The sequence below is a fragment of the Silene latifolia genome, chromosome 9, assembly GCF_048544455.1.
Source record: "Silene latifolia isolate original U9 population chromosome 9, ASM4854445v1, whole genome shotgun sequence".
Lineage (NCBI taxonomy): Eukaryota > Viridiplantae > Streptophyta > Magnoliopsida > Caryophyllales > Caryophyllaceae > Silene > Silene latifolia.
In genome coordinates this window covers 51,685,900-51,708,072 of record NC_133534.1, presented here as the reverse complement: position 1 = coordinate 51,708,072, position 22,173 = coordinate 51,685,900, and the positions used below count along the sequence as shown (strand labels likewise).

At 38.7% G+C, this 22,173-nt stretch overlaps 1 protein-coding gene across 1 annotated transcript; it reads right to left on the bottom strand.

The window, feature by feature from the left end:
- Window positions 1–19,508: 19,508 nt before the first annotated feature.
- On the bottom strand, window positions 19,509–20,697 carry LOC141601032 (uncharacterized). The gene is made up of 4 exons (XM_074421293.1): window positions 20,478–20,697; window positions 20,074–20,312; window positions 19,758–19,890; window positions 19,509–19,564 (listed from the first exon to the last, which is right to left on the bottom strand). Exons 1-4 carry the CDS (start codon window positions 20,695–20,697, stop codon window positions 19,509–19,511), a joined length of 648 nt encoding a protein of 215 aa, XP_074277394.1.
- Between the last annotated feature and the right edge of the window lie 1,476 nt (window positions 20,698–22,173).

Genomic DNA, 22,173 nt, shown 5'->3' with positions numbered 1-22,173 from the left:
GAATAGAAGTAGTTCTTGATCAAAAATATGTTTTGATAATATCTTCTATGCATCCACGGTTCAAAAGTCTTATTGCTCAAACCAAACACTTGTCATCAAAACACTTAAGTTGTTAAGCACATGACAATGTAAAATTGGTAAATTAATTTGTGAGAAATTTTGATTGACTAAATACCGCTATAAAGTTCATCCTTGTGAAGTATTAACTATGAATTTATATGAAGATAAGTCTTCATCGAGTAAAAATTCTTGAAGTGAGTGAGAGCAATAAGAAGTAAAGTATCTATCTTAATTGTTAAGGATAGAACTAGGCTCGAAAGAGAAGGTGTTAGACACTAAAATAGAGACAAATCCCTAATAAGTAAAGATCAAGGAAGTTGGTCGTGTGACACCAACATATTCCTTCTTGAATATGTATGACATTGACATTGCCTTCTTGCGAATTATCACGTCATGAGTATTTGATACTAATTTGTGAACAATGTTAGAAAATCCCACATTTCATGATTATGAAATATGGCAAAAGGTTGTCAAAACCACCTTTCTAAATAGGTATTTAGAGGAGGATGTGTTCATAACACAATCCGAGAGTTTTTTTTTTAAACCCTTAGAATCCTAACATTGAATAATCGTACGACGACTAGCAAGAATGAATTCAGAAATTTACATGAATGGAACTAGGGTAGTTGCCATTTCATCCATAGACATATAAGTGTTATAGTGTACTCATTGTATAAAACTCAAATTGGTGACCCCAATTATTCCTCGATTCTCGATTGAAATTGCATTTAGAGACTAGTTTTGAGTAGTGTCCCAACCATCTGATTGGGAATCTCTTGGTATGTGTGCGAATCTTGTATTCAAAGCAAGATCAATTCATGACTTCTTTCTAGAAAAGAATTATGAATAAAACAAGATATTCACCCTATTTACACTTTGAAGTGTATGGTCGGATACAATTTCAATCAAAAGGGGTTATTACTTCTTCATCTCTTTTACCAACAAACTAGGTAGATACTTGGTATCCACTTAATGAGGTAAGACGAGAAATTCTTTGAATAAGTTCAATGAATGTTTAAAAGTATCAAAACCTAGAGATTATGACCAAAGTATTAGTATTTTGTTAATATAAGGAACAATAAAGTGAAGACTTTTATGCACCAAAAGGAGTGTGATATAGTATCACAAGTTCACCTTCATAATATTAGAAAGTGACAAAGAATCCTATACGATATGATTGTATCTTTACTATAAAATTGGAAGTTGTTTCTATCACAATTTGTCTAGTATTTATGTATTCCACTAAAACAAAACATAGTTAAAGCAATCAAGTACAATTCATATATGATATGATTAGGCATGGTACCTAAGTTGTAGCTTGTTTCGAAAGAAAACATGTGGTCTCTCTTCCTACATTATCATGAGAACAAAGGTTTGTGGCTCGTGATGTTGTCTATTAGAGAAAAGAGGATTATTTCTTATAGACAGATTGGAAGAAAATGTTCAAGAGCCACAAACTGAGAATAAGACGTAGGAAGACGTTCCTTCCTGGTCAAAATCAGTAGATATTTCTTCGAAATATAAATAGACAGATGTCATGTTATTTTAGAAAATAACAAACCTGTAACTTATTATGATGCTTTATCTAGTTTCAACTCCGCAAAAGTTTGAAGCAAGCATAAACATGAAAATGTTTATTTAGCTTGGTTGGTTGGTGGCAAAGGGTTTTGCACGCAACAACAATGCTTCATTGTATTCGTATATGATTTGATATAGTTGGATTTTAAAATCATCTTGCATGAGTTTTGTAAATCGCAACTATCCTAAAGTAGGATACGAACTTAAGAGGAAGTCTTAAGTAGATATCAAAGAGTTGAATTGTATGATCATGTGATAAACGTTTCTCAAATTGTCGAGTAGTTCTGTTTATACATGGAGTTTAGTGGGAGTAATGTGGTGTTGTTAGTCTTATATGTAAGGGACATATTGATCATTGTGAATAATGGAAGACTTAGGAGAAGAATAATACATCTCTAAGGTATCCAGACCTATAAAGATAGTTCTGAGAGGTTATTAGAGTTAAATGAATATTCTTATATTGATAAGAGTCTAGTCAAGTTCAAAGGTATTGAACATGTAGAAATTGAATCCACTTGCTTCCGGTGCGGGATTAATTCATTACGTTTAGATGTATCACCATTCTTAAATTTCGTGTACTTGGAGTATGACGAAAATTACAAATCGAATTTTTGAGAGAAGTCTCAATATAGCCATATAGTTCATTGGTTAGTTCTCTTGGAGCACTAAAGAAATTAAGCTGAGTGGTTAGAATTGATATGGTTTTATGTGCAAGCAGTTACATGATAACCATATTCTAATCACACTAGGATGGTTAGAGAACCGTCTTGGCTATATTAATTAAGGAGGATATCTGCTAGATACGCTCTAGGCAGTAGAACAATGAAAGATTTACAACGAAAATTGAGTACACTTACAATTATGAAAAATGCAAGTAGGAAGGGATGTTGTTAGGATTCGGTTTTATGAATTGGAGGAACCATGGTAGTTCGTTCCAACAACCGAAGGTCCTATCCATGCACACTGTGAAGACAGTGGGAGTGATTCCAAGGCTATGGAACCTATCTCTAGATTAGATCTGGACATGTACTCAAAAGGTTATTATGATAAAGATTATACAAAGGGAAATGGTACAAGGTTAGGGAAAGTGCAAAGTGTTGCTAAAACTTGCTAACCAAGGCCTTTTCATAGGCTAAGCATGATAAGTCATGCCATTTCAATTAAGTTGAGATGTATAGTTGTATTCAATATTCAATATGGATTATAGATTATGTAGTAATTGATATGGTATCAATTTTACATATGTGAACATTCATCGTTTGGGTTTTATTAAAAACTCTTCTATTACTTTGTTATATCCAAATAGGTTGTAAGGACAACGTTGAACCCTATTAAAGTGAACTGGATTAACATAGTATTGGCCCCTAGTTGCTTATATGAGGTGACGTCTCGAAGTAACTAGAGTGTGATGCGATTGATGGCAAGTTCAAGTGTCATAGAGTCATGAGAGATGACTAGTCGATCACATAGGCAGACTGTATGGGACACTCTGTCGGGCTAATGACCGCTTATAGAGTTCTGGAAATTTTTATAGCTTGGTCGTGGCGATAGCTACTATAGTATTCTTATGAGTCAATTTTTTGACTAAATATTGTTCGCCTAAGATGGCACAATTTCAGAGTGACTTTGATTTATGTTCTACGACCTTCGTAATTGGGGTCAAATGGGCATGTTTTGGGTCATGATGAGCTGTGGCTATTCGAAGGGAAGAGTGCAATAGGAATTGTCCATCCCCGTCAGGGTTATCTTATATCTCAAGGCCACTCGAGGAGTAACGAACTGGAAATGCGTGGCCACGCTCGGAAGGTATCTACGTTAGATAATTCCGGTCACACAATTATTCTCCAGATCGAGGAAACCACTCATGATATGATCAAATTCAAGTACGACATGCAAGACACCTTGCATTGAGTGGGAGATAGTAATGGGACAAGAGAATTGGTGACGCACACTTGTCGCGGACAAGTGGGAGATTGTTGGTATATGTGTCCTCGACAATAATGCGATCACATGTTTAAATCTCATAATAAGAATACACGAGGGAAAATAATATTTATTGTCAAATGATCCACATCAATCGGTAATGATTGGCTGACTAGAGTTTGACATTACTGTCGTATGACGGTGGTGATCAGTTGATCCCTTAAGGTCATACCTCTAGGGTAACGCTCTTAATTGATTAATTAATTAATTGTATGATGATACAAGTTAATTAATTCCTTAAAATTGAACAAATGGTTTTGTGAGTGAGATTACGTATCTTATTGTAATTTGATTAAATAAGATTCGTTCTAAGTAATGTAAAATTGTTTTATTACTTAGGTTTATTAATTGTTTATGAAACAATTATAATAAGAATGAATGGTTTATTATAAATACAAGTTGTTGTGATTTATAATTCTATGACCCATTTTAAGTACTTGTAATTGTGAATTACTAGTTAATTTTTGCATGTGATTTATTTTGTTAATATAATAATTTTTATTAAGTTAAAACTGCATTATTTAATAACATGTCTAGTAACATGTCCAATATGTCACATTACACAAACTGAACAATTGACAAACTAAAAATGGACCCTTTTATCTCAAGGGTGTCGTGTGAGTGGAGGGGGTTGGGGAGTTTTAGGACTTAATTGTTGCTCTAATTGAGAATTAAGCACAATGATGATGTCTCTAATAGACCTAATTACTAGCCCTACACTCTACATCTTGAGAAGAACAAAAATGGGCATGGATTGGGCATACTACCCAAGGCCATCAGGCAACCCATAAGAAAAGATAGAGTGTTTCTCTTCTTTTATCATTCATTCATTCTTACCTTAAATTATATTGATAATTTGAATATTCTCTCTAACTTTGTTTAGAAGCCTTATGAAGAAAAACTCACAAAATATCTAACATTATTCTTTCATTACTAGAAGTAGTATACAATAATATTAGTTATAATTTAAGGACACAAATACTAATTTCTAGTAACAAAATTAGTACTTGTATTAAGAGGGATTTCCTTGGTACAATCATTGAGGAGTAGATTCTACTATAGAATCTAAGGGTTTTGTTGGAGAATTTGGATTTTCTTTAAGAAGACTAATTTGGAAGGAGTCCAATTAGTATATCCATTTCGGCACTCTTTGTAAATTGATTGATTTTCTTCTTACTTTGCATTATGTAAATTAAGCTAATGATGAACAAAATGATAAACATAATGATAAGGAAATAATACTAGAAATAAATTACCTCAACAATGGAAATGGAATTGGAATTTGAAGAACAATGCTTGAATAGAAATTGTAATACAATATTGAAATGCTAAAGGAAATGTAAATAACATAAAGGAAATCTAACCTACATTTTATTCTATAACTAAGACTAAAACATATATGAAAATGTGTGGAAAAATGTGTGTAAAGGTGTGTAAGAAGATATGTAAAAGGTGTCAAAGAAGATGTTGATCAACATCCTTTATATAAGAATAAGGGAGTAAAATTTGCAAAGGAATCCAAAATGGCATCCTAAGCACACTCTTAATTTTCCTTCAATTCTTGAGTAATTTCCAAGGGGATCCAATGTGAGCCATTAATCCCATCTTTAAACCTTTAGTTAATCACACAATTTAGCATCCCATGAGCATCCAAAGTTGAGTATCCAAAGTTGAGCATCCCATGTTGAGTTTGTGTGGACTTCTTAATTTGGGCTTCATTTGTGATTTCATTTGTGCATCAACCCACTTCATAATTCTTCATACTTGGACTTGTCATTTCCATAATCTCCTACCATGGTTCATCTTGCTTCCACACTTAGCCTTGATTCTAGTTACTTGCAAGTGTGATAGGAAAAAACCTCTAAATGCTTAGATTCCTACAAAATGTAACAAATACAAACAATGCACCTATAACACAAGATTAGCTCACAAATATACTAATTAAAGTATGATATGCAATCAAAACCGAGCTAAAATGAGGGGTAAAAGTATATATAAACTGGACACATCACAAGCTTACGACTCCAATCCTTTCTAATCTTGCTCATTACCTTCTCCAATATTTGTTTCAATTCTCTATTGGAAACCTCCACTTGCCCTCTATTTTGAGGATTATAGGCCAATCCTCTACGGTGTGTAACGCCATATTTCTTCAATAAAGAATTAAGATGACGCTCATTAAAATACTTACCCCCGTCACTACAGACTGCGCGAGGTACTCCAAACTTTGGAAAGATGATCTTCTGAAACAACTTCACAACTGCTTTAGCATCACAAGTAGGAGTGGTAATGGCTTCCACCCACTTAGAAACATAATCAACAGCTTTTAGAATATACTGATTCCCATGAGAAGTAGGGAATGGCCCTTGGTAGTCAATACCCCAAACATCAAAAATCTCCACCTCTGAGATCTCAGTTTGAGGCATCTCATGCCTGCGAAATATTTCCCGTTCTTTGACATGCATCACAAGAACGGACAAAAGTAGTAGCATTCTTCAAGATAGTTGGCCAAAAGAAGCCTGACTGCATCACCTTAGCAAAGGTCCTATATGGACCATGATGACCACCATAAGAAGAAGAGTGACAGTGAGAGAGACTAGCATGTACCTTACCCTCTGGAATACACCGTCTATAAATACCGTATGCGCACTCCCGGAATAAGTATGGATCATCCCAGAAATACCGCTTCACATCATGCATAAATCTCTTCTTCTGCTGATAAGATAAGTCAGGAGGAAGAATACCTCCAACCAAGTAATTGGCATAATCAGCAAACCACGGAGTGCCCGTAGTAATAGCAAGAAGGTGGTCATCTGGAAAAGAATCATCAATAGGCAATATTTCTCTTCCTATAAATCTCAGACGAGACAAATGATCTGCAACAACATTCTCTGCATCCGACTTATCGCGGATTTCCAAATCAAATTCTTATAATAATAAAATCCAACGAATAAGTCGCGGTTTAGCTTCCTGCTTAGTCAAAAGATACTTCAATGTTGCATGGTCAGTATGAATAATCATCTTAGAGCCCACAAGATAAGCTCTAAACTTGTCTAAAAATAGACAACTGAAAGAAGCTCGTTCTCCGTAGTAACATAGTTGATTTACGCATCATCAAGAGTCTTACTTGCATGGTAAATAGCATGCAACACTTTATCTTTTCTTTGACCCAAAACGGCTCCAACTGCATAACCACTGACATCACACATAATCTCAAAAGGTAGACTCCAATCCGTAGATCAGATTATTAGAGCTGAGATAAAAGGCTGCTTAATCCTGTCAAAAGACTTAACACATTCATCAGTAAACATAAAAGGTATATCTTTATGGAGCAGCTGGGTTAGAGGTTGAGCAATTTTTGAAAAATCTTTAATAAAGCGACGATGAGTGTGTTTACTGATGAGTGGCACTTCTCCCAGTTGATACCTTAGCTTTATCCACATGGATACCTTTACCTGACACCAAATGACTAAGTACCACTCCTTCAGTAACCATGAAGTGGCACGTCTCCCAGTTGAGCACAAGATTGCTCTCTTCAAAGCGCTGCAAAATCTTAGTCAAGTTTCTCAAATAAATATCAAATTCAGTACCATAAACACTTAAATCATCCATAAAGACTTCCATAATAGACTCTATGTAATAAAAAAATATGGCCATCATACAACGTTGAAAGGTAGCTAGGGCATTGCATAAGCCAAAAGGCATTCTCCTATAAGTAAATACACCATATGGACATGTGAAAGTAGTCTTTTCCTGATCGTCAGGATGAATGGTGTTTTAGCAGGATTTCCCCTGAATGGATCCGGCTTGATTAAAGAGTAATTTGGGTATCTAGTTCTATAAGTTTGGAATATTATGAGTGAATAACAAGGGAAGAATTAAGTATAAGGAATAACGTTTGTACTATTTTGATAAGCTGAGTACAATCTTATGTGTGTAGCTGAATATTCAGGAATAAAATGAGAGATAAAGTGTAAATAATCGACCAATAATGAATATCTTTACAATTGTTAGATTCTGCTATACATAGTTCTACAAATGCTACCGTTATATTCATCCTCAACGTTTTTCCCAATTGTAGGAGCTGTTGCCGGATTAATAGGGCACGGTCCCTATTAATTCGCTTGACCCGTTCCACTCTCAACCAATCTTCAGCTTTTCCTCTTATTTCCGTCTTGATTTATAGATGATATAGTCTCATGGTTGGACTTGGTCTTCCTTGAGAATAGGACACGATTATTAGCTCATACAACTGCCTTTCTTGTTTATCTTCTTAATCCAGCTTGTTTGAATACTCCGTCAGGCTATTCTGTATTTACTATCAGGCTCTTCTTCCAGGATCTAGTAGCCTGCTTATCCTGTAATACTCTTCATTTGCCAAATAGTGTTTAGATTTGTCCGGCCCCTAGAGGTCTTAATCAGCCTAGTAGGGTCAGGCTAAGTTACAGTCAGACCAGGCTAAACTGGGCCTAACAATTGCCCCTTGACATTTTGCCCGTGCTGGATCAGGCCAGGGGTGAGATGTCAACTTTACCGGGTTAAACAATAAAAAGAATTAAATTTACTCAATGACTCTTAGACTCCTAGTTACCGTTAAACACTTGCAACGGCTAATTTGTGTGATGTCACGCTGACAGTTTTGTGTTTTCTAGGGTTTTTACACCGTTATTTCTCTCCTATAAATATGGTATTTGCGATGAGTTTGATTTTCACAAAATTTCTTCCACTTTCCTTGCTCAACTTTCTCTAAAATTCTCCCCTGTTTCCCAGGAGTATTACTCTGCCAACTTATAATTTTTCAATAAATAAAATTCATCACAATAAATTAAATAATAAAGGATATGGGAGCCAAAAAGCGTCCTGCACCCCAAAGCTGCTGCTGAACCTGAACCCAAAGACGTCCAGGAGGAGGAGGTGATTGAAGTTAATCCTCCTGCTCGTGCAATAGCTTTTAAATATCAGGATTCTATTTTTTTCTGCTCTTCAATCTCTGGATCCTTATTTCCCTGAAGAAAACTTATTGAAGACGAACTATGATAGGGTTTTAAGGGAGAAAAATATTATTCCTGATTCGACTGAGGTATGGATTCCTGAATCTTGTCCAGTCAGAGCTAACTGGGTGTCACCTGGTTGGTTTTGTATTTTTGAATGGGCGTTCAAAGCAGGCTGTAAGTTACCTTTTACTCCTTTAATGATTGACACCATTCGTGCTATGGAAGTATCACCTTTTCAAATAATGCCCATGGTTTGGAAACTTGTTCATTCCATAGAAAATTTATGTGCTAAACACAATCTTGTAATTACTATTAATGATATCAATGCAATATATCATATGAAAAATCTTGTTAATGGTCGTTTTAATCTGAGAATCAAATCGAAGATGTCTCCCTTAATCACTAACCTGGACTCCGGAGATGATAAAAGTTAGGCAAAGACTTTCCTGTTTATCCGGACTGAGAGTCTGGGGTCAGGCTTTGATTACCTGAGATATCCCCCTCTGGAAAGTGGTAGGTTTCCTGTGCTGTTAGTTTGCAATATATATTATATGAAATTAGGATGTTTTGAGTTTTACCTGTGTATTTTTGATGACTCTTGCAGCTCCTGATTGGAACTTTGATCCTCTTGACGGGGAAGCTATTTCCAGGATAGAGGCTTTCCTTGCTATTCCTGAGGAAGAGAGGGCCTGGCCTGCTAGTCTGGGCAGGGAATTATTACCCCGGTATATGAAGACCAAGCTGAATGTGGTCAAAGTACCCAAAGGCAAGCCTGGCACTACTGCTCTTTCCTGTACGTCTTCTATATGTTTTTATGTCAATTGTTGTCTTCTTATCGTTTCTCATCTGATATTTATGTATATTCTCTGTATATTCGATTCGGTCTTCTGCAGTTGGCCACTTTTTCTCGCAAAAGATTTGAAAGCTGGGGTCGCTAGGATTGTTGAACAGTCCAAGAGCCAGGAGGCTAGTGGGAGTGATAAGACACTTGATATTTTGGTTTCTGATGTCCAGCCTCCCCAGGATCCACCCAGGCTAGTATCACCGGAGGTTGTTCAAGCTTCCAAGAGAAGGAGGGAAGATGTCGTCCCTGAAGAGGAGGAGAGAGAGAAAGACCCTATTCAAGCTCAACCGATAAGGAGTATTAGGCAGGTGTCGGCTAGGATTGATGATATGGATGCTGCCCGGGCACGGATAAATGAATTTTCTGCAAAAATGGGCGGCCAGCTTTTGTCTGCTAGTACCCTTGAGTCTTCTACTAAAGTGGTTTCTATCCTGACTTCTCTTGTGACAAAGGCTGCTGAACTTGCTTCTCAGGCTAAGGAGGTTAGTTGTAAAGGGATGTTTTAATTGTTCATGTGCTCTTTGTGTTGCTTTATATTGGGCTGATTAATTTTGTTTCTTGTAGGGATTGGATGTCGGATTGGCTACTGCTTGTCAGCTCAGGGATGCCCAGGCCAGGGTTTCTAACCTGGAAGAAAAACTGGATAAGGTTAACCGTGAGCTGCACACATCCAGGGGTAATGAAGTAGTACTTCAATCTCAGCTAGCGACAGCTAGAGAGGCATCCAGGGCTGCTATAGTTTGTGAGGTGGCTGCAAAAAATGCGGAGAAGGTTGTCAGGCAAGAGTTGGAGGTCAAAGAGAGAGTCTTGTTGAGAAAGCGAGGCAATGCGGGATCACCGAGGAAGAATGAAGAGCTTGGTCTTTGAAAGGGAACTAGTGGAGGCGCGGCTTGCTGATGCCGCTCAGTACTTCTTTGGGAAAGGCCGGGTTGATGCTATGAGGGATCCGGAATCTGACCGGGCTAATTGGGACCTGGACCGGGATGAGGCAGCTCTGGACGCCCAGTATCCTGATTTGGCCAGTATGGGTCAAGAAGACGAGGCAGATTCTCCTCCTTCCAAAGAAAAATCTGGTGATCAGGAAATGGTGGATGGTTGTGAGTCGGTTACCGGCTCAAAACCTACTTAGATTTATGTATTTCTTTTTTTTGTTTTGGCCCATCCAGGGGGGATGTTCCTGGAATGAATATTTAGGTATTTTTTGGCCCATCCAGGGGGGACGTCCCTGGAATGGATAAATATTAAGTATGAGGCCAGGCTGGCTATTTTGGATGAATAAGTATTTGGTCTTTGTTGGTTTCTTTTTGTGTTTTGATAGGGTACTTTTGTAGTATTGGGTGCTTTTACTGGATTTGGCCAGTTATTCGACTGGATCAGGCCAGTTTATTGTACTGGATCTGGCCAGTTTATTGTGTTATGGGTGGGGTTATTGCCTGACTGGAGGGCTTACGCCCCCTGCCTGTCTGGAAGGCTTATGACCCATCTATGTTATACAAGTCAGGAAGAGATTTTCCAGATTTGTATATTAAGTGGAGCTCAATATTTTAAGGCCTATTTTGCAACTGAAAATTGGGTATCAGTTGGATATTAGTGGGGTGGCCCCCAATCTTTAAGATTTGTTTTAAATAAAATGCAGTATGTAAAACAAGTATTGAAGATTCTACTTGTTAAAAGTAAATATGAGAATATAGACATGTATTTGGACACATAATTTGAAGAAATTATATACGGCATTTATTCATATAATGGCAAGTATCATACATTTAGTTTCATATCAGACCAGGCAAGAAATATTAAGGTGAAAATTGTACCTGGACTGGGAGATGTATTTTATATGTGAAATAGTTTTAAATGTGCAATATTCCAAGCCCTTGGGATCATTTCGCCGTCCACGGTTTGTAATCTATAAGCTCCCTGGCCGACTATTGAGTCAATCAGGTAGGGACCTTCCCAGGTTGGGGTCAATTTGCCAGCATTCTTTTCTTTTGTGTTTTGGAAGACTTTCCTGAGGACAAGGTCCTCTACCCTGAATACTCTGGCTTTGACAGTCTTGTTGTAGCTTTTTGCAACTCTTTGCTGGTATGCTGCCAATCTAATGCTGCTTGCATCTCTTAGCTCTTCCGTTAAGTCCACGCTGTCTTCCATTAGAGATATATTGCTTGTTATTGTGTTCAGGCTGCATCTGGCTGATGGAATGTCTACCTCAGCCGGGATCACTGCTTCACATCCATAGACCAAGGAGTAGGGGTTTGGCCTGTGGATGTTTTAGGCGTGGTTCTGTCAGCCCAGAGGACCAGGGGGAGCTCTCCAGCCCATCTGCCTTTTCCTTCTTTCTAGCTTCTTCTTTATACAGCTGATTACTACTTTGTTACTGGACTCTGCCTGACCGTTAGCTTTTGGATATCCTGGTGTGGAGGTTACCAGGTTGATGTTCCATTGAGCACAGAAGGCTGATGTTCTTTTTCCCACGAATTGCGTGCCATTGTCGCATACTATTTCAGAGGGGATGCCATATCTATATATGATGTTGTGTTTGATGAATGCTATGACATCCTTTTCCTTAACTTGCCTATATGAATCAGCTTCTATCCACTTGGAGAAGTAGTCAGTCATTGCTAGCATGAAAACTTTTTGTCCGGGTGCTTGAGGTAGTTTCCCTACTATATCCATGCCCCACTTCATAAATGGCCAGGGTGCGGATATGGAATGTAGTTCCTCAGATGGCTGATGGATATATGGTCCATGAATCTGGTAAGCTTTGCATTTAGAGCTAAATTCCAGGCAATCGGCCCTCAAGGTGGGCCAATAATAACCTGTTCTGAGTAACTTGCTTGCCAGGCTTCTTCCGCCTTTATGATTTCCACAGTATCCTTCATGGATTTCTGATAATATCTGTTCAGCTTCTTGTGGTTCCAGGCATCTGAGGTACGGCCCAGCCTGCGATTTCTTAAAAAGCACGTTGTTAATAATAGTATATGAAGCAGCTTTTATTTTTAGTGCTCTGGCATCTTGCTTAATTAGGGGAAGGATTCCTTGTTGTAGCCAGTCGTAGTAGGGTTTTGTCCAGGAATTGGCAACATAAATTGGGAAACTCTCATCTTGTTTATTTATTGCAGGTTCTAATAAATGTACGATGGGTATTTTGTCGAAGTCAAAGGGACTGAAGTTGGATCCTAGGCCGGCTAAGGCATCGGCCTGGGTATTCAAGTCCCTGGGAATTTGGTCAATATTAAAATTGCGGAAATTTGATTTTAAAATTTGAACAACTTCCAAATAAAGCATCATTTTTGAGTCTTTTGCAGTATATATTCCGTTTACTTGGTTGGAAATAAGAAGGGAGTCGGTACGTGCCTTTAGGTTTTGCACACCAAGGTCAATACATACCTTTAATCCAGCTATCAGGGCTTCATATTCTGCCTCATTGTTGGTAGCCTCAAATGCACAGCTTATAGCTTGTACTATCTTATCCCCCTGTGGCGATTTTAGTACTACCCCCAGGCCTGTGCCTCTCATGTTGGCTGCACCGTCGACAAATAGGGTCCATTCTAGGTCTGTTTGGTCGCTGGTCAGTTTATTTACTTCTTTTATTAGGTCGGGTTCTAGAGTTGGACTAAAGTCAGCCACAAAGTCTGCTAGTGCTTGTGACTTAATTACTGTCCTTGGTTCAAATGTTATGTTGTATGTGCTTAGCTGGACTGGCCATTTGCACATTCGTCCGGACAATTCTGGCTTCCTGAGTGCAGACTTGATAGGAAGATTGGTTCTGACTATTATAGGGTGGCTTTCAAAGTATTGTCTTAATTTTGTGCAACTCATAATTAAAGCTAAAACATATTTTTCAAGTAGGCCGTACCTGATCTCTGCATCCAGTAGACTTTTACTTACGTAATAGACAAGGTGTTGTTGTCCGTCTGCTTCTTTGACCAAGACCGCACCGACAAAGAAGCTGTGGATTTACGATGTGTATATCTTTTATCGGGGTTCATCTTTGACTGGTTTTGCCAGCAAGGGAGGAGAGGATAGATATGTTTTCAGGTCTTCAAAGGCAGCCTGATGATCAGGAAGTCCTTGTTCTTCCTTAGCAGATTATAGAATGATTTGCACCTCTCTGACGATCTTGAAATGAACCTGTTCAGGGCCGCTATTCTTCCAGTCAGCTTTTGTATGTCTTTGACCATCTTTGGTGGTTCTAGCTCCAGTATAGCTTTGATCTGTTCAGGGCTGGCTTCTATTCCTCTTTTTGTCACCATATAGCCCAAGAATTTGCCTGCTGAGACTCCAAAATGGCATTTTTGTGGGTTGATTCATATTGAATTTCTCCAGTATTTGAAAGGCTACTTCCAAGTCTTTGACGTGGTCTTCTGCCTTTTTTTACTTGACTACCATGTCATCTATGTAGACTTCCATGGTATCTCCTATTTGGTCTTTGAACATCATGTTGACTAGCCTTTGATAGGTTGCACCTGCATTTTTTAATCCATAGGGCATAGCAGTATAACAATATATACCTCTTTCGATAATGAAAGTTGTGCTTTCCGATCTGCGGGGTGCATCTTTATTTGGTTGAATCCACTTGAGGCATCCATGAATGTTAACATTTCGTGGCCTGCAGTGGCATCCACCATTGCATCGATGTGTGGCAGGGGAAATGGATCTTTTGGGCAGGCTTTGTTTAGGTCGGTGTAGTCTACACAGACTCTCCATTTGCCATTTTTCTTTTGGACGACTACTACGTTTGCAAGCAGTCAGGGTACATTACTTCCCTGATCATTCCCATGTCCAGTAGCTCGTCAACTTCTTGGTTGATGATTTCATGCCTCTCTGCAGCAAATTCTCTTCTCTTTTGCTGCACAGGCTTAAATGATTTGTCAACATTCAACTTATGAGTTATAATATTAGCATCTATACCAGTCATATCAAAATGTGACCAAGCAAAACAGGACATTTTAGTTTTGAGAAAGCTGACCAGATTGGGTCTGACCGAGTCTGGTGCATCTGACCCTACAAGTACCTTCTTGTCAGGGAATTCTGGGTCCAAAATGACCTCTCCTGTTTCCATCTGTGTTTGTGCAATATGTTCTTCCCTGACAGGTGACTTTAATTGCTATGCAAGGGACTTACCTGACCTTGAGGGTTTCAAAGCCTGGGTGTAACATTCCTGAGCCGTCCTTTGTTCTCCCCTGATGGTGGTTATCCCCCATTCGGTTGGTATTTTCACACATTGATGGTATGTTGATGGGATTGCTTTGACGTTGTGGATCCATGGTCTGCCCAAGATTACATTATATGAGGATAGGCAATCCATTACCCCAAACCTTTCATACAAAGCCACGCCTTCCACATAGGTTGGCAGGCTAATTTCTCCCAGGGTGTTCTTTGTTTCTCCGCTGAATCCAACCAGGACGCTGGATTTCTTGATGATCTTTCCTTCATCTATCTTCATAGCTTTGAGGACGTCAAGCATCACCAAATTGATTGAACTGCCTCCGTCTATCAAGATCCTTGATACCTTAGCTGTGCCAATTTGCATGGTGATTACCAACCTGTCAAGGTGTAGATCCGATATTCCCTGCAGGTCCGAGTCATCAAAAGTAATAGCAGACAATGACTTGGACCTGAAAGGGGGCTGAAGTCTAGATTCCCTGGATATTCTTTTGGCAGCTGAGCTGGTCAGACCACAGATTTCTGATCCTCCATTTATGAACTTAACTTCATAGATGGGGGGAGGAGGAGGAGGATCTCTGTCGTTCCCTGAATCTCTCCTGTTTTGTCCTTCATCTATGTTCTTTGGCTGCTGGATTAAGTCCTTCAAATGGCCTTTCTTTAGGAGATATGCCACCTGTTTCCTGAGTTGGATGCATTCTTCTGTGGTGTGCCCGATGTCCTGATGGAAGTCACACCATCTCGTTGGGTCTTTCCTGGGGTTGTCGGATTTCTTGGGCCATCTTACCGTATCTCCCAGGCTTTCCAGGCGTTTGATTAATCTTGCAGTATTAATAGAGAAGTTATACTCAGGAATAGTTGGAAGGCTAGAAAGGTTACCTTTGTGTTCTTGTGCCATGTTGACTTCAGATCGTTCAAGCCTGGAATAGGGTGCCGATATGGGGTTGCCTCCTTTCTGGTAGGAGCTTTTCCTGTTAGTGTGTCCATAGCCTTGCTTTCCTCCGGATGAGTTTGTCCTGAAGTTGAGATCTTCCTCCAATCTGACATGCTCTAAGGCGATGGATTGAACAGTGGCAAAGGTTGGGCATGCTTTTTTGGTTAAATCTGCATAGATGTCACTGTCAAGCAAGACTCCTTGCCTGAAGGCTTCTACCGCTGTCTCTTCATCACACCTGGGAATGGCCACCTTCTCTTTGACAAATCTTGCCAGGAATTCTTTGAGAGATTCTTCAGGAAGTTGTTTTACCCTGAACAGGTTACTGGGTCTCTTGGCTATATCTCTGCTGCTTGCGAATTGTTGATTGAAGGCATTGATCAAATCTGCAAAATTCTTGATACCTCCATTTGGGAGATTAATGAACCATTGTAGTGCTGCTCCGGTCAGGATTGTACCAAAGCCTTTACACATGAAGACCTGCCTGAGTTCACTGGGTATTGAGGCAGCCAACATCTTCTGTTTGAATATGGCAACGTGATTTTGTGAATCAGAGGTTCCATCATAAGTTCTCATGGATGGAACGGTAAATTTCTTGGGGAGATCAATCTTTGCAATTTCATCTGCAAAGGGTGAATCTGCAAAGCTATCAACTTCTACCTCAGCCACAGGGTCTGGTACTCCAGGTATATTTTCTATTTTGCTGTGGAGTTTTTGAATTTCTTGAAGCATAGCCATCATTATTGTTGTTTCAGTCTTGTTTGTTTCATCATTGGAGATGACTGGGGTACCGGATAATGTATCCTTCTCCGGAGTTCCAAAACTGGAAAAGTCTATGTTTTTGATAATGGATGAGAATGGGGTTCCTGGTTCGAATCTAGTCTTGGAGCCCGAAGCCTGATTTTCCAATTTTTTCCTCAGGCTAGACTCAGATTCCTTCAGCCTATTGATTTCTGCTTCTGCTTGGGCTGCCTTCTCTTGGATTGTCTCCAATTCTTTGATTTTAGCCAGGGCAGCCGCTAATTGTTGTTCTGGAGTGAGTTCCGCCATTTTTGTAAGTGAATATTAAATGGAGAGTGGTAAAAGAATTTTTTTTTTTTTTTTATTAAAGAACTAGATGCCCCACGGTGGGCGCCAATTGTTTTAGCAGGATTTCCCCTGAATGGATCCGGCTTGATTAAAGAGTAATTTGGGTATCTAGTTCTATAAGTTTGGAATATTATGAGTGAATAACAACGGAAGAATTAAGTATAAGGAATAACGTTTGTACTATTTTGATAAGCTGAGTACAATCTTATGTGTGTAGCTGAATATTCAGGAATAAAATGAGAGATAAAGTGTAAATAATCGACCAATAATGAATATCTTTACAATTGTTAGATTCTGCTATATATAGTTCTACAAATGCTACCGTTATATTCATCCTCAACGTTTTTCCCAATTGTAGGAGCTGTTGTCGGATTAATAGGGCACGCTCCCTATTAATTCGCTTGACCCGTTCCACTCTCAACCAATCTTCAGCTTTTCCTCTTCTTTCCGTCTTGATTCATAGATGATATAGTCTCATGGTTGGACTTGGTCTTCCTTGAGAATAGGACACGATTATTAGCTCATACAACTGCCTTTCTTGTTTATCTTCTTAATCCAGCTTGTTTGAATACTCCGTCAGGCTATTCTGTATTTACGATCAGGCTCTTCTTCCAGGATCTAGTAGCCTGCTTATCCTGTAATACTCTTCATCTGCCAAATAGTATTTAGATTTGTCCGGCCCCTGGAGGTCTTAATCAGCCTAGTAGGGTCAGGCTAAGTTACAGTTAGACCAGGCTAAACTGGGCCTAACAAATGGGTATCTGAAAGAATCCGTAATAGCCATCTAGGTAACAAAAATAACTATTACATGCTAGTCTTTCCAACATCTGATCAATATAGGGAAGTAGGAAGTGGTCTTTCTTAGTAGTTGTGTTCAGGTATCTATAATCAATGCACATTCTCCATCCTGTAACAAGTCTAGTAGCAATTAATTCATTTTTATCATTGTTTACTACTATAGTACCTCCCTTCTTAGGTACAACCTGGACAGGACTGGCCCACTTAGAATCAGAAATAGAATAAATAATGTCAGCATCAAGTAATTTTTGTACCTCTTTCCTTACCACCTCCTGCATTGGAGGATTTAACTGTCTCTGACCTTGCGCACTAGGCTTGTGGCCTTATTCCAAATGAATATAGTGCATACAAAAACCAGGACTAATACCTTATAAATCATCAATGCTATACCCAATAGCCTTTTTATGAGTTCTCAAAACGGCCAACAAAGCAGAAAGTTGGCCTTCAGTTAGGCTAGCATTGACAATTACTGGATTCATCTCACAATCATCTAAAAATTCATACTTAAGATGAGGGGAAGGGGTTTAATTTCAGGTTTCTTTACCTCGGTAGCTTTAGATAGGCTACCTAAGCTGTATACCTTTTGCTTTGGGCATTACTCTCCAGTTAGCAACTTCTCAATCTCATCAACTTCCTGACTCCATGAACTCGTGATAAGTCCATTTTATATACATTTTAACCCCTATTTTAGCTCGATTTTACATGTCATTTGCACTAATGTAAGTGATATAATGAGCTAATTTCGTGTTCTAATTGTGTTTGCTCGTATTCATTGCATTTTGTAGGAAATTAAGCTTTTGGTAGCTTTTCCCCATCAAAGTAGCAAGCACGTGAGTTCACGAGGCTAAAAAGACTAAGCATGACCTCGGAAGGGTATTTTGGTAATTTCCAAGCCCGAGTAAGAAGTATGAAGCTTGGGTTGATATGCAAAATGACCATACAAAATAAAGCCCAAAAGAGAAGTCCATGTTCATGTGGATAATGCTAAGCTTAGGATCCCATTTGAAGCATTCAACCGGAGAATTTAGGAGCATTAGTACATAACATTGGATGTCATTACCATTTAAAGCAAGAATTGAAGAGAATTAATCGAAATCATCATGACCACGATCGGGGTGTGGTGTCCCCGATCAGAGTTATCTCCCTCATGAATGTTTACGTTTCATCTTTCACTCCTATATAAAGGGTGTTGATCCAGGACCTCAAACACACTTCTTACACACCTTCTACACAACTTTTATACTCTCATTTCAGTTCTTAGTTTAGGTTAGATTAAATTTCCCTTATGCATTTCTTTATTTTAATTTCCTTTAAACATTTCGAGTTCATTTGCAATTTCCATTTCAAGCATTTGTTCTTCTATATTCAAGTTCTATTTCCATTATAAAGGTAATCTCATTTCTAGTACTACTTTGTTATTCCTTTGTCATTTCCATTTACTAATTATGATAACTTTATCATTTGTCATTAGTTTAGTTTACATTATGCAAGAGAAGTTAAATTTGTCTAGGGAAGTTAAATTTGTCTAGGGAATAAGGTAAACCATGCATAAGTAGTTTTTGCAATTGTTGAATTAAGATGTTATAATATCGTTTCATGGTTTCTTTCACATGTTTGTATTGTATCGTTAATCTTCGATAAATGATCACTATCTTAGATTAAATTTGTTAATTCATTTTTATAAGTCGAGAGACACGAAATTGAATTAGACTAAGCATGTTTTAGTAGGCGACCTAATCATAACGAGAGTTCACTAGTAACCGATCTATGATTGACAATAAGGCCGAGAGGTGGTTGTCTTTAAGCCTAAACAATTAACGATACTATCAACTCCTATGTTTAATTTGAGCATTTACATAATTTGCATGTGTGACCCGGCCTCCCTAGACTCTTGTTTTGTTGTTATTGTTTACAAACCCAATCATATAATCAATCGATAACCGACCTAGATAGAATTCACCCCATAACAACTTATATAGCAACTTCTGTCTCCTTGTGTTCGACCCCTATTACTACATTCATTTGTTTTTAGGGTATTTATCTTTGATTAGGTTGCGGCCTCTTATCAACTCGTCTCAGCAGCTGAATCAGAAACAAGGGCACGCAATCTCCAGAGGATCCCTGTTCAAGCATAAAGCAAGACACTCATCAATAGTAAAATCAACAATATTAATATTATGATAAGTTTATTCTATCATGGGATGTTTTAAAGATTTTTCTAATTAGAAAACAATTGTTTTATCCCCCACAACCAATGTCAGTCTCCCTCTCCTAACATCTATAACCGCCCCTGCTATGTAAAGGAATGGTCTACCCAAGATTATAGCAATTTGGGTGTCCTCAGCCATATCTAAATTAAAAAAGTCAACTGGAATGAAGAATTTCCCCACTCTAACTGGAACATCCTCCAACACACCCAATGGAAGCTTAATAGATCGGTCAGCCATCTGCAATGTCATATTAGTAACACTCATTTGACCCATAACTTTTTTATAAATATAATAACGCATGACACCGACACTAGCTCCTAAATCACAAAGAGCTTTACTAATAGCAAGATGACCGATATGACAAGGAATGGAAAAAATCCCTGGATCCTTTAGCTTAGATGGTGAATTAGCTTACAATACAGTGCTGCACTTTTGAGTAAATGCAACCGTCTCCACTTCATCAAAGGACCTCTTCCTCGTCAATATCTCCTTCATAAACTTCGCATAAGCCGACACTTGAGTGATCAACTCAGTAAAAGGAACACTCACTTGCAAGTTTTTTACTACCCTGATGAACCATCCAAACTGCTTGTCCATCTTAGACTTTTGTTGTCGATGCGGAAAAGGTAGTGCAATATTAATGAGCTCGGCTTCCTTTGCTTTAGAAACAATTTTATAAACACCGTCATAAATTTCTGAGGGTACTCGATCGAGCCTGGGGTGCACTGGATCGAGCACAGGTGATACTCGATCGAGCCTGGGCGTACTCGATCGAGGATTCTCACCAATTACGTCTTTCTCGCTTTTCTTGCTTTTTTTCTTACCTCGTGTTTCTGTTTCATTAACTTCTTTCTCTTTATCACTTAGCTCCAAATTACCCAATCCCTTAGGATGCATATAGGGTACCTCATCTTCATTAATGGGCATCTCCGGATTTTGATATGTGGTACCGCTCCTCAATTGAATTACATTAGCTTGCTCATGAGCTTGTTTACCTTGAGGAGGAAGATTTCCGGGCTGTTTTGTAGGATGGTGGACCGCCATCTGAGCAACTTGCGTAGTTGCGTATCCAACATCTTATTATGGGCAATAAGCTCAGAAATTTGGCTGTCTACTTTTGTTGCATCGACAAAGTTTGTTGCAATAGAGCCTTTAGCTCTGCCATATCATTACTTGGAGCTTGTTGATGATTTTGTTGAGGAGCTTGTTTAGGAGGTTGTTGATACTGATTATTGTACTACTGATCTCCTTGATTCTGCCTTTGATAACCTCCTTGTCGTTGATTACCACGATTTTGAGGAACCACATATGTGTTTTTCTGTGGTTACGAATTATCGCGGCTGTGGATTTTGCAAATTCTGACTAGACCATTGAAGGAAATGATGCTCCTTTGTTCTATCATTGTAAAAGTTAGAGAAAGGTTTACCTTACATGAAAGACTTATAGGCATTAACCTGCTCCAATGTGCTCAAACACTTAGCTGCACTATGACCATCCATACCACATCGTGCACAAGACTCATCCTGCTGAGTCATAGCATGAACTACCTGCTTATTACCCAAAGATTGGGTAGTCTTCATCTCAGCAATTTGGACAGTTAGAGCCTGCAACTACGCCGCAACACCACTATCTGACCCACTCCCCCTTGTACTACCTCTGGGGTTTCTATACTTAGCAGTATCGGTAGCAATCTGATCAATGAACTTTCATGCATTATCATCATTAGTGTTGTCCTGAAACCTCTCATTAGCTGAAGAATCTACCAAAGCACAATGATCATCATACAACCCGTTATAAAACTGGTTGCAAAGAAACCACTTTTGAAAGCCATGATGGGGAACTGAACGAACTAATCTCTTGAAACGAACTCATGCCTCATTCAAATCTTCAGTGGGACCTTGTTTAAAACTGGTGATCTGACTTCTTAATGCATTGGTCTTTTGTGGTAGAAAGTATCTCTTGTAGAAAGCAAGAGCTAGAGTATTCCAGTCAGTAACTCAATGATCCTCCATATCCAAATCTCGCAACCACTCCGCAGCACCATCTCTTAAGGAAAAAGGAAATAGCACCTGCTTAATCTGATCTTGAGTCACCCCAACAGTTAAAGGGGTGGAACAGCAGTAGTTAGTGAATTTCTCCATATGTTTCGCAAGGCCTTCATTATCTCCCCCTCCAAATAAATTTCGTTCCACCAAATTGATGTAAGATGGGCAAATATCAAAAGTACCATCAGTGGTAGGGAGCTTAAATCCTTTAGGGATGAAAGTCAAAGTAGGCTCGGAATGACTTGCTAAAGTAGGCATATTGGTAATCGTAGGAACTAGAATATCAAAGTCAGAAATATTGTCCTCTTCACAGGACTTCTGAAGTAGTTGAATGCTCTGTCTCAATGTCAAGTATACTCAAGTCTTCTACTTGACCCACTTCTTTCTGAAACTTTCGTCTATAGCGAAAACTCTTCTGTGGCTTGAGATCTATTAGTAGAATCTCGGACCTAATTGACCTGGACATACACGAAAC

What these genes read in the sequence shown, in the direction of transcription:
- LOC141601032 (XM_074421293.1), bottom strand. Translation starts at nt 20,697, where the DNA reads ATGGCGGTCCACCATCCTACAAAACAGCCCGGAAATCTTCCTCCTCAA. An exon ending in TAATGAAACAGAAACACGAG is followed by an intron (nt 20,313 to 20,477) that starts GTAAGAAAAAAA and finishes TTGTTTCTAAAG; the next exon opens with CAAAGGAAGCCGAGCTCATT. An exon ending in CCAAATTGCTATAATCTTGG is followed by an intron (nt 19,565 to 19,757) that starts GTAGACCATTCC and finishes ATGCTTGAACAG; the next exon opens with GGATCCTCTGGAGATTGCGT.